The 13447-nt window shown below is 35.8% G+C and overlaps 1 protein-coding gene and 1 long non-coding RNA gene across 5 annotated transcripts in view; one reads left to right on the forward strand and one right to left on the reverse strand.

The window, feature by feature from the left end:
* Positions 1-13447, forward strand: part of LOC310732916 — a 302995-nt gene that overhangs the window by 201811 nt on the left and 87737 nt on the right. The window lies entirely within an intron of this gene.
* Positions 1-13447, reverse strand: part of grid2 (glutamate receptor, ionotropic, delta 2) — a 469599-nt gene that overhangs the window by 46666 nt on the left and 409486 nt on the right. For all 4 annotated transcript variants that reach the window (XR_014535572.1, XR_014535573.1, XM_083553625.1 and 1 more), the window contains exon 12: positions 4650-4788. Coding sequence is in view for 2 of the 4 variants with exons in the window: in XM_083553625.1 (XP_083409751.1) it covers positions 4650-4788 (139 nt within the window). In the remaining 2 variants the exon portion in view is untranslated. The remainder of the gene's footprint in view (positions 1-4649; positions 4789-13447) is intronic.

Here is a 13447-nt window from a genome sequence, read left to right on the forward strand (position 1 = left end):
GCTAGAAGCGTAGATGAGTGGTTTGGTACTTTACAGATTACTGCACTTAGCTGAGCTTGCGTTTAATTTACTGAACATTATTACATTAGACAGCTGTCATCTTTCGAAAGTCATGTTCTAGTACTTAACTTCAGTAGCCTTTTAAGATTTTATGAACTTCAGCCACAAATGTTCATCTTTTATTGCATGAAAATTATACTCAACACTAAATTAACAGGAAATTCCCCTAAAAATAATAATAGTGGGCATGCAGTGCCATTAAATTCTTATAGAGAATGTCCGTCCAACACTTTAAAACAGACTTTAGTACAATTACGCCACTTCACTGCAGTAGGGATGCTAATCATACCTGAGAGTTTAATCTCCAGTATTTTGAAAACATTATAAGCTTGAAAGCAGATAAATCCAGTCAACTCCAGAATTATTAGCAGCCTTCATGAAGATGAACAAAAAACAATATACAAACTGAGCGATGTGATTACAGTGATTAGTGATATTTTAAAATGAAACATTTGGGCATGCTAAATGGTATTATTTACTTTTTTCCCCAAACATTAACAGTTCTCTGTACTGCAAGTAATGTATTCTACAAAGCAAAATGATCTGCTAAATTGCTGAATTGCTCCCTTTGAAAGGCTAACACCACTAAACCTCTCACTGTAATCTTGAACAAGGTGCTAGACACTAGTAGATGATTTTCCCTACTGTTTCAGGCAGCACATTTTAAACTTTTTTCAGTATGGTTCCCATCCAGAGAATAAAACAATCATTGCACAATATGTTTCTTTACTCATTTCCGTTTTGAATTAAGGATCATGATATTGTTAATAGGATTTTCTGAGCTACAATGCTGTGTGATTTAGTGATATTTAAAAATGTTAATAATGCTATAATAGCCACAAATCAGTGTAAATAATCAATGATCCTCCTTCACCAACTATTTTAAAGTGAGTTTTGGGGAATTAGTCATTTCCAACCATGTTCATGGTATTTATAGGGGAAAAAAATTATTATGTTGTTTCCATACATGTTCATGGTGTTTCTAGACAAAAGACTGTGTCTGACCACACCAATAAATTATTTTTATGTCTTTATTGTTAATTTTATGCATTCACACTTCCCAATGAAGGGTGCTTACAATTCTACAACTGAGAGTATGCAAATCATGTTTCGCTTTATGACAAATAACAATCCTATCATGACACTCTTTTCATTCTATATTGTATAGATATGCATCACTCTCATTCTAATCTTAAGCATTCTTATCCAAAGCACTCATGGAAGAATCCTCAGAAGTAACCCACATGAAAATTCAGTTTCTTTGGACAGTAGAATGAACACTACTTTCTGTTTTAAAGAAAAAATATATTCTCTACTTGCTGTTCTTTTCTCACTCAATAGTTGAATGAACTAAATCACCAAATGGAGGCACTTTGCAGTAGAATCTTTGTGAACAATGTAAATGAGTTTCTTAGATTTCTTTAGAAGGCTATGAGAAAAGAATGCTTCTTGCTTTTGTTAGCCAGCAGGCAAATTCTGTAGCATTATTCTGCACAGCGCAATCAGCACTGCCGAGACACATTACAATCCTTCATGCTTATAAAAGAAGAACTCCCAATAAAAGTGAAAATGAAACTTCAGGAAAAAAATATATTTTCTCAAAACAAACCTTAAATTAAATAGAATTGCTATCTTAGTCTGTCAGTGGGCTTCTGCTCTTACAGTCAATGGCAAGTAAAGAGCTGTTTAATCACCAAAAACATATTGCTGCTCCAATCAGTGACTTGTCTCTGAGATGCAGACTAAACTGCACATATACATACCCAAACATTCAGGGACTCTATAAAGTTGTGTTGTGAGAAATATAATACTATAAAAACTATAAACACTGTAATATAAACCTGTGCACATTGCAATTACAATCTCAAAACTAATAACAAATTTAAACATGACTTGTATTGAGGAAAATCTATTATGAAGTATACCAGCACAGGTGTGAAGCATGAGGGTGGCTGTATCATAATGTGGGATTCATATCAGAAAATGGATTGCTTCATAAAGAATGCCACAGAACTGACTGAATTACATCATGAGAAATAAACAATATTTTTAAAAGGGTATTGTGAAAACCTTGGCCAGTGATGCCAGAAATTCTACAAACTCATATTTCATCTTCTGACCTACTAAAATCTTATATAGGAAATAAAAGCTATTAATATGTATTTTGGCTATTATTTTAATATTGACCTCGTACGGAAATAATTTAAATAAGCTTGACAAGAAATGTTAAGTCCTAAAATAAAAATCTATATCAAACGTCCAGTCCCATTGATGCAACCATAATATGTAAAACTAAAATGTATGTTTTGAGCTATAAGGAAAACAAAAATTATACATTTGTAACCTAAAAAAAAAGGAATGGCATTTGAAGCCAATATTAAATGCATAACTATTACACTATACATTTTTTCACTGAAGTTGCTCTATATTCCCTGGAAAGGAGTAGAACAGATGAGACAGCATTTTACTTTTAGACACTGTGTATATCAAGAATGGATTTGTAAATGGATAGAAAATGAAGAATAAACATAAAATGAACTGTAAATTAAGCAGAATAGTGCTTAATCAGTTTATGATTTTAAACCTGGGCACATTCTATATAGAAAATCTTAATCATTTTGTCAAGTAAAATAACATATTGAAAGCAAAAACACCCCCCCCCCCTTTTAAAATAATGGCATGACCTTGATTTAAAATCTTGCAGTCACATCAAAATACAAAAAAATACACGTAGGCACATAGACACACACACACACACACACACACACACACACACACACACACACACACACACACACACACACACACACACACACACACACACACACAATAGCATAATAAAATTTGCTAGATGTAGTGTTAATACAAGTGGTGCAGAGAAAAAATGTAGAAGGCATATTGTTAAAATTGTTAAGAAAATTTGTAACGTATGTGTAACAAATGTATATTTGTAATTAGGACTATTTATGAGTCATTGAATTAGTTTTTATGTTATTCATTTATTTTTAAATTCTACTTTGTTTTATGCCATATCACCATGTTAGAGTTTTTGGAATTTAAAAAAATATATTTTTTTTAGTGTGCACTACCTATCCCACAGGTTTTGCCAGATTAAAGGCTTGTGTTTCAAGTCAGTGCAGACAGTATTAAAAACCACATCCTGTCTACATGAAGAAAAATATGAAAGCTTGGCAGCGTGAACTACAAGATGGTAACATTAATAATCTAAATGTGATGTTCAAGAAATTGACCTCATTGCTTGCGAAAGCAGTCTGAACCAAGAGAACTTTCCTGCATAAAATATTGACGTACATATTTAAGTCTAATATCTTATATTGACAAATTGGAATGCAGCTCTTAGTGCCTATCTAGCTGTCAGTCAAACTCAAATCACACCCATAAAATAATCTAATTATGAGATCTGAGTGACTTGCTTTTCTTGCCATAAACATGTTCAATGCTTCCTGACAGGCATGGCTCATCTCTCAGTTTTAAACACAACAGACCCATGGGTGCAGAGTTTAGGCTGTAATTAAGATTGTAATGACCCCATCACTGTCTACACATTAACTGATAACACATTTAAATTTATGGAAATCCTAATTAGCCTGATAGAATTAGAACCAAGTGATCTAAGCACAGGCTCATTAATGACAATCTAACGCAAGTGAAAATAAACAAAGTGAGGGAAAATAAGCTGTTCGTTTTCACGACTTGCCCTCCTCATGCTTAGCCTCCTAGTAATATGAAATACTGTACAAGCACAATTAACTCTATCACTGCTAGGTGTTGTGGAATATGATTAGTCTGCTAACTGTGCTAGTTTAGGGTCTTGATGAGGAGGAAAGAACAAGTGAAGTCCTAGAGCTATGCACAGTTATTATACATACATACATGATTTTCACTGCTTATATGTGTAACCTCAAGCTCTTCTTCGGTTGTACTTAATCAACCATAAACCATAGATCTAATAAATTACATATAACAGTCAGAAAATGTGAAGCTTTTCTCAAATGCCTTGAAAGAACCTCATCCACACATCCAGATATACATATAAAATACAAAACTTCAATTCCATTTCAATGGAGCAGAGTGAGTATGAGCAAAGAAGTGTTTGGGTCTCATTTGTACACACAACCTACTTATAAAAAAGCCTTGTTCCCCTGCTTTATTTGTATCTGTGACACCTGTCTCTGTTTGCATGTGCGTGTGTTTTCAGAGTTATGGATACAATTAGTTTATTCTGTCTTCTCCTGACTATAGGAAACTGATGAATGTTACACAAGGTCGAATTTTCTTGATCCTGCTTGTCTTATTCAGTTCAAATGTAATACATCATGTGGCAGTACAGTCTTCCATCTGGATCCAATTGTACCTGGTGTGTACACTGTGGTTTCTTTTCCTCCCTTTAGGAGACAAGAGGCAAATTGATACAAGTTTGCTCAAGCCCATATAATAGCATTGCCTAGAAATTGAGTTGAGAGAGAAAACAATTCTGATATAATTTTCCCCTAATACAGAAAATGCAATGAAGCTTTTTGAGGTAAGTGCAGGGTTGAGTTAATAGAATCGTTATTGCAGACACTTACTGGATTGAGTTTTCAATGCGGGAGATTGTGAGAAAGGCTGCCAGATTAGCTGTGTAGGAAGAAATGACAATCAAAGCAAAGAGCCACCAAACGCCCATCATCAACCTCGTGGCCAGAGTGGTGTATGGTACTTCTCCACCTACCGAGAGAGAGAGAGAGAGAGAGAGAGAGAGAGAGAGAGAGAGAGAGAGAGAGAAATAGGTTCATTTCTTGCTGGAAAATTGACAAGGACGAGGTAAACAAAGGGTCAATAATAAACAAATAAATAAACATTTTGCAAAAAATATTTAATAATGCATTAGTCCTTTATTTAAGGTTTTAAGAACAGCAGAAAAGGCACTTTTGGCTAGCATGCAAAGGTCTGTGCAACCACCCCAGACTATCACTATTGCTAAACTGCTCATGCTGGATGATACTGCAGGCAGCATTATTTCCCCCATGGCATTTACAGACTCTTTTACATCTGTCCCAAGTACTCAGTGGGAACTTGCTCTCATCCATGAAGAGAATGGGGCACCAATGTTGGACCTGCCAATTCTGATCTTCTATGATAAATACCAATTGAGCTGCATGGTGCTGGGCAAGTACAGGACTCACTAGAGGATGCCATGGCCCTCATACCCCCACATGGAGTCTTTCTGATAATTTGGTAAGCAACATGAACACTGGCAGCCTGCTGATGTTCATTTTGTAGATCTGCAGCTGGGTTATTTCTATTCTACAGCCCAGTCCAGCTCTCCTTGTGTAACAGCTCATCTCTGCTCATATCCTCTATGATATTGGAACTGTGCTGGGGGACACACCAAATCTTCTTGCTGTTACTTCTCCAGTGCAACTGTTGTCACTTTCACTTGTCCTAAAACTGAGCACTTATGCTTCCAAACTGGTCAGATTGATAAACCAAATTGACTTGGTTTATACAGTACTCTGATGATTGAGTGTTCCTTTAATTTCTTTTAGCAGTGTAGTTTTAGTTTGACAAAAACTTTGCATTTAAACAACCCTAACCCTAATAAACCATCGTTTATATATTTTACCATGCACCTTTAAATTAAGAGGAAAACACCACTTGAACAACTTGTTCATCAATATAATTTCTTTGAGCCCTTTTTATATTTGTACCACTAATATATTGTTATTATTGTTAGAATTTGTTGCTATAAGGTTATAAATCGTACATTTAGTTTGCAAAATCCCTAACATATTCTTTTCTAAGTATCAGAAACTGCATGGCCTTGTAGATATCAATTTATCAGATGCAACATTAACATGAAATCTATAAGTCCCTAAACAGAAAGGTAAATACTGGAAAAGTTCTGCATATTAACTGAAATTCTCTTCTAGCACCACTAAAAACAGAAGCTGCACAGGACTGAACATACTCCAGTGATGTATTCAGTCCATTTGAATTTATTCTGTTATGTCATCAGTATCATTTATCCTTGTAGCTCATGGAACTCATCCCACTTTTCTGTGCAACTTTCACTTCCCTTATCTAAAGCTTAATATCTGTTACAGGATCTCTGTCTACTACAAGAAAATATCATACAGTCTTCTTTCCACATCATAATCTAATCAAGACACATTTCTGTCATCATTAGCTACAATTTACTCTGAAGAATCCCTTTTTTGAATCCTTTTTTATTTATGACCTATATACGGTTTGAGGAGGATTAAAGCTTGAAAGTGTATTCTTTATAGGTCCATTTTTATACTTATCTAACGCTTTAGCACTAAATTAAAGTTTTAGATTATTTATTTGAAGAGCTGTCAGGAGGTCCCACTGAAGGTCTGGCACACCCCCCCCAACACACACATATAACGGCTGCAACGATTTTTCATACGCTTACTGGCTTTCTCTTTGGGAATGATATTAAAAACCTTGGTCTCATCAGTCAGGCTGGGGTTATTGCATAGGTAAAAGTGTCAGTGCTATATAAGAACAAAGAGAAAAAATACCTAACAAGCTATCATACCACACCAGACTTGTGATCACTGTTTGCTTCCAATACCGTACCCAAGGAAAAAAACAACAACAAAAAACATGGTATTCCAAGTGCACTGATTTGCAAAATGTATATAAAAATTTATATATGAGTCAGAAAGTATATATGAGACTTTCTGACTGAAGAATATTGCTACAACTAATCCAAAAAGAAAGCTGATTGCATCTCTTTTTGCCTGACTGCAGGATGTTGATCTTTAGAAAAATGACCCAGCCAGTAATGTAGCTTTTATCTGGGAGACTTATGACCGAGATTCAAAGCCACCCCGCTACGCACATCAAAATCAGCAGGCACTATATCCAGTAGGTTCTTCACTCCCGGTTCTTTTATTCAGCAGGAGACCAGATGTGATCCACTCCACTCAGCCCCTCACAGTATGCAAGCATTCACTCTAAGAAGGGGCCTCAAACAAAGAGATCTATAGCCAAAAGAACTCTATTGTGTTTGTTCATATTTGAGGGGTTAATTAGAGTCCCAAATAATATTTTATTCCATAACAATAATAGGAGCAAGCAACCTAAATCTGCAGATAATGATGCATGAACCTTAGGGACATCTATTAAACAAACTGCTACAGAAAACTTATGGCCTCAACAGATTATGCCAGCTTTAATGAGTTAACATAATGAGTCTTAATGACTCTACTTACTGAATTGAAATAAATACAACTGAAATTACATACACAGCACGGCTGCAGTAACTGTGATGTTATAGGATATTATGCAAATAGGGCCAATGGGTCCTTCAAGGGCTTCTCTAGGATCTATTTTTGCATTAATTTTTATATTTTTATATATTTTAGATTTTGGATGTTTAAAAGCTATTTTAAGAAGAAATTAAGAAACAAAAATGTTCATATCCGTATATCTTTTGTCATATTTTTGTGGTAAAATTATTGTGATCATTTGTCAAATTATTGTGACAACACATGCCTGAATTAGTATCAGTAGATGTTTTTCCTTTTGAATGCACTCTAGCTCTAACTCTAACTGTCTAAGGTGGAAGTCTTGCTCTACAGTAGAAGCTTGGCTGCAGCTTACATAATTCACTGGTGCACTTTTGGCTATCCACAATCTTAAACATTATTCCCTTTTCCTATCCATAATTTATTTGGAATTTTTTTTTTCATTTTGTAGAGAATGGAATTTGGCAATTAAATTTTTTTTTTATTTTTTTTTATTATAATCACTTTTAAGCCATTTCATGGGAAATTGTTTCAATAATCTGGTTGGAATTTAGATTACTGAAACTTTACATAAAAACAAACATATCTGACAGTTTTCATTTTGATAATATGTAATGGCTACAAAAGGTGCAGGAACAATATGTTAATATCACAACTGCTTCTAATTACTTAAAACAGCTTGTAAAAACTGTTAAGATATAAGGTGGAAACACAATCAGCACAATCTCAGAAAAGTCTACAATATACCTTAACCGCTGATTACTGCAGTTCCTTATTAGCAGCATCCATTCTAATATATACATTTTCAGGTTCAAGCAATATTTCCCACCATATCGGCTTTATTTTCCTGGCACGGAGCCAGTTCCAGAAGGTTGTGTGTGAGAGCAAGTGTGTCTGAACACATGAATACATGTGTGTATGTGACTGAAATGTATTCATGCCATCAAGTATCCCATTATAAGGCTTGATGGCAACTAATTCCATCAATTTGCATACAGTTTACCAGTCAGAAGCGTGGCCTTAACTCCTAAGCCTCTATCTCACCATACAGTCACCCTGGAGCGCTTAGCATTCTAAAGAATCTAAATAAAAATAAATAAACACTAAAATGTGCCTCAGAACATATTTCTTCAGCTTCCGTTCTCTAGATGGGAATGTAGCAAGCTTCAGGCATGCAAGAGGAAAGGAAGGGAGAGAAGGAGAGGAATAGAGCGAACTAGAGTCAGGGCAGGGGAAGATGAGATTCATGGCAAAAAGTGACTGCAGTGTGTATCATCTGTGAACACAATCTAGCCTTGGGCTCAAATAATTTTCATGGCTAAGCCTGCACATCCAAGAAATAAATCTCTCACCACTAAGAAGAAATACAGAGCATGAGCAAACACATTTTTCATGCAATTATGCCAATTTGAAGCACAATAACAATTACAAATGTTTACCATGAATGGACACCTTATCATCCAGCTGAGTACCTGTGGTAAGAAATTGTGCATTTCATAGAATTCTCATTTCACTGAGCTAATTTTGTTCACTGTAGAATGCTGTAAAAATGTGAAACACTTATAAAGTAGCCCGGTATACATAGGAGAAATGGCGTACATAAAAGCATGAGTCTGTTCTCTTTAAATTGGCAGCAAAAATCTGCGAAGCTACGAGGTTACTGCCTTTTCCATCTGGGTGTAATGTAAATTTTGCTTCTATATAAAGCAAATTGTATTCTAAAGGATAGCCTGCTTTTCAGAGATGATATCTCAGAAAATCCATTCAGAAACATATAATGTCCCCTTCACTAAACCAAAGTCATAGTGAGTGAGGTGGTACAGCATCTTCTCATTAGAATGAAAAAGACATTCCCTTGCATTCACATACAACACTAGCCAAAGGCAATGTCTGTTCACTCTGAACACATATGCATATTCATGCAGTCTTGACAATGATAAAACATCATCCCCATGACAGGATCTATAGAATGGAACACAGCAGTTTGTGACAATTGAGACTCACCAGGCTAAAAGTATCATCTCTGTGTTGTTCACTTGTTATGATGTGATGCACACTGACATCTTGCTTCTATCACAACATCCAAAGGGTATGGAAGTGGAAAAGCACATGTTTTTGTGAAGAAGTAGAGAGTTTTGTTCGACAAAGGTACTATCCTGACTAAATAGACCGAATATTACAAAGAGAGCCAATTGCATTTAAATTTACACTCCACAGTAACTACTTTTAGTCTGGATATTTGAGAAAAATCACACAGGTCACTTTCAAGAGGGATAATGCTCATAGTAAATGGTAAATACATAAGTAGCCTAAATTATTTTAAAATTTGTTTTAGGATTTCTACAAAGATTGTGGTCATTTGAATGTGGACTTCTTAAAGAGTTCCAAAAACCTCTGCCTCAACTTCCAATTATGCTAATGTAGTGTTTCCAGAGAGATGATAATCAAAGTCACAGCTCAGTACACTTGCAATGTTTAATATATCACATTATTTAGATTCCACACAGCAACCATGAGAGATCAAACTGTAGGCATTTTATTATTTTTTACTCAAATGAGCTCTCTAAATACTTGCACAGATATACATACAGTTAAGATAGGAGGCGCAAGCTCGGTTGTTAAGACAGTTACATAGATAGGTAGATTACCCATTTTGACAAAACACTGTCAATCAAAATCCAACACTTCAACTTCTGTTCATCCTCTAAACACCCAAGAAACATCTAAAGAGTTCTGCAGGCCACATGACTCAGAGTTATATTTAGAATAAATACTGTTTAGAGCAGAAAGGGAAAAACTACAGTCCCTTGAGGGGACTGTCGTGTTGCTCAATCCCTTTTCTGATAGACAGTTTTGTAGCCTCACAGAGTAAGGTCTGCTAGTCAGATAGTCTCTGATCCATGCAATCCTTTGTCAGTCACCTGAATTCACAGTGTTGCTTTCCTTGCATTGCTGGTTAGATAGTGTTGAATGAACCACAAAGTGTTACCAGTAAACCCTATACAGCAAATACAGCAGATTCCTGTGCCATCCACAATGATACATAGCTGATATGAAAACAGCAGGTTGTCGGGCAATGATGGATTAAGCAGTGGACTGAAATGAAGCAATTTCAACATCTTAATCATATTCACAAAATAGGAAACCCAGTGCCGTCATTCTGATTCCTGCTAGCTGTCCCTGTTGGTATTGCAAGCACAGTGGAGCAACTAGAACACTAGACACACTACAGTATGCTGGCACAAACCATCATTACTGACACTGATGTTTTGTGGTTCTGTCAACTGGATTAATTCTTTTTAACACCTCAAGATATCTGGCTTTGCTTGTGACTGTTGCTGCTGTGGCCTTTTGTGATCCATGGCACCCTTGGGGCACACACCAGTATTTTACTTTGTTTATCCCTAGCAGTGTTGACTGTACTGCATTGAAAGCACAGGCCATGTGGGACCACATTCAATCCACACCCTCTGAATCATATAGATCAGTGCATCATCCACACCAACATTGGGCTGACAGACAAACTGCAGGGGGCCCCAGTGATGGATTACACATGGGTCTTAAGTTGACCAAGGCCAGCCTATAAAGTGTCTTCATAAATGAATGTATGCTACCAGTTAAAGTTCACTGAGGCATGCAAGTTATCCATTCATTGCTAGTGGGACAATGAACAATGCTTTTCACAGTACAGGAGCTTTGTCCAGGCCATTACTAATGAGGTTATGGTATAACAGGGGAAGCTTTAAGAGGTCAAAATGTAGGTGATTGTGTGAAAAAGATTATTAAAATCTTCCTTTATACTGGCTCTTATATTCATAAGAACATTGGAATCACAAGTTATTAGGAAAGTTATTTATATTTTCATGGTGGGAATCAGGGGGTTGGGGCTGGGGGATGTTGATAAATCGTGAACTTGAGTGGCAGGTTCTCGCAGATTACATATCTGGGCAATTATTTTTTAATTCTTTCGGCCATTAATAAAATACCAGCACTTAAAAAAGAAATCTAGTCCGCCATTATTTGTTAGAGGTTTTCAGATTGTCTTGCAAGTGTAATATCTGAGGTGAAATGTTGTGGGATATATATACTGTACCAAAACAATTACAATTCCCAGTTACAATTACCAACAAAAAAAGGTTTGGCACATGTTAAGTGAGGATTTACTCTGGTTGTTGGCAGACATTTGTTTTAGTTGGCATATTAATCAATTTGAATAGATGATTAGATAATCATTCCAGAATCAGGAATTCTAAAAATGTGTTTTTCAGGAATTATGAAACTGGATCAAGAGAGCCCCAGCAGAACTCTGGCAGCTTGCGTTTGAACAATTTACTGAGTAAAAATTAAAAGATCTTGTAGTCTCACAAAATATGTTGGATGAAAGATTGCGGTGAGAAACTACAACTACATAAAGAAGCTATGGAATTAATTTAGAATACTTTTGAGCTAAATTGCATTAGCTACATTAGTCTAGGTAATTGGACCCCATGGGACTATGCAGCACCCTGGAGCTTGTGATCACAGGTTGCTACAAGACACCAGCCTTGTACAGTAGCATCAAATCAAAGTGTTGCAAATTTACAAGGTTTTTGTTGTGCTCCTGCTACATATTCAGAATGTTTGCTATGTTACTGTAACAAGAAAAGTATTCATCCAGTACAGTTCAATTTTGAAATGCCTTGAAAACAACATACTGTGTCCAGCAACTGCGATTTTCCAAATCTCATCTATTTAAAAAACACACACACACACACACACACACACACACACACACACACACACACACACACACACACACACACACACACACACACAGTTCAAGCATGTTGTTTTTATCCAGAGGAAAGCAACAAAGCAACCCCCATATTAAACTTGTACGGTTAAAAAAAAAAAAAAAAACTCCATCAATTTTCTTACTTCTTTTTGATCCCCCAAGCAACATAATGAAATCTCCACCCTTATAGAAAGTAGAACAGCTGATTGAGCAGATCTGTTCTGCCTCACTTGCTGGTTTGTTTCTCATTTTGATTTTCACAATCAATATATACAGTTGAATATAATTTGAGCGATTGTAATAATGGGAAAAAAATTACTTTTCTTTTCCCAGTTAACATGAGAGATGTTGTAGATTTTTTATACAAATAAGTTGTTTGATAATTTATGACAAAAATCTCATAAGCTTGTGCTTTTTGCGCATTGCATTCCACATTTAGTCCCAATTTGCTCTAATAATTCCGTTCACTCTTCTGGGAAGATCACTAGATTATGAAGTGTGCTTGTGGACATCAGCCACAAGGGTGTAGAGTCAGGTACTGATGCAGGGTGAGGAGGCCTGGGATGCAATCAGTGTTCCAATTCATCTCAGTGGTGTTCAGAAGGGTTGAAATCAGAGCTTTATAGCAGGCAACTCAAGATCTTCTATTTCAACCCATGTAAACCATATCTTCATGAAGCTCGCTTTGTGCACAGGGGCATTGCCATGTTGGAACAGTTTGGGTTTCCAAATTGAAGTGAACACAAAATTGTATTATACCACATCCATCCATCCATCCATCCATCCATCCATCCATCCATCCATCCATCCATCTATCTATCTATCTATCTATCTATCTATCTATCTATCTATCTATCTATCTATCTATCTATCTATCTATCTATCTATCTATCTATCTATCTATCTATCTATCTATCTATCGATACTTTCTCTTTTGTGCACACATCACTTGAGCAGCATGAGCTTCTTCTTGTAAAACTTTAGTAGCCAAAAGATATCAGTCCTGGTATATGACGTCTTAAAGGATTTGAAGGCACTCAGCACTTAGCACAGAGCAATCTGTTCCAGCATCTGTTGTTGTTGTTTGGGCTATATTTTTCCCTTCACAGTTTTTATTGCACATGATGGAACCATTAAAGTATAGGCCTACTTCTAAACATTTTTTAATTGATGCATGGAAGCATTAGCTAATGTGTATGGAAGCATTTACTGATGATAATGTTAAAACCAACAATGATTTGTATTGAATTGATAATCTTTTTCATATTATTATTATTTTTTATTCTTCCCTACGTTTTTACTATTAATTTGATTTATAAATACATTCAGACAG

The sequence above is a fragment of the Silurus aristotelis genome (assembly GCF_946808225.1).
Source record: "Silurus aristotelis genome assembly, chromosome: 11".
NCBI classification, from domain to species: domain Eukaryota; kingdom Metazoa; phylum Chordata; class Actinopteri; order Siluriformes; family Siluridae; genus Silurus; species Silurus aristotelis.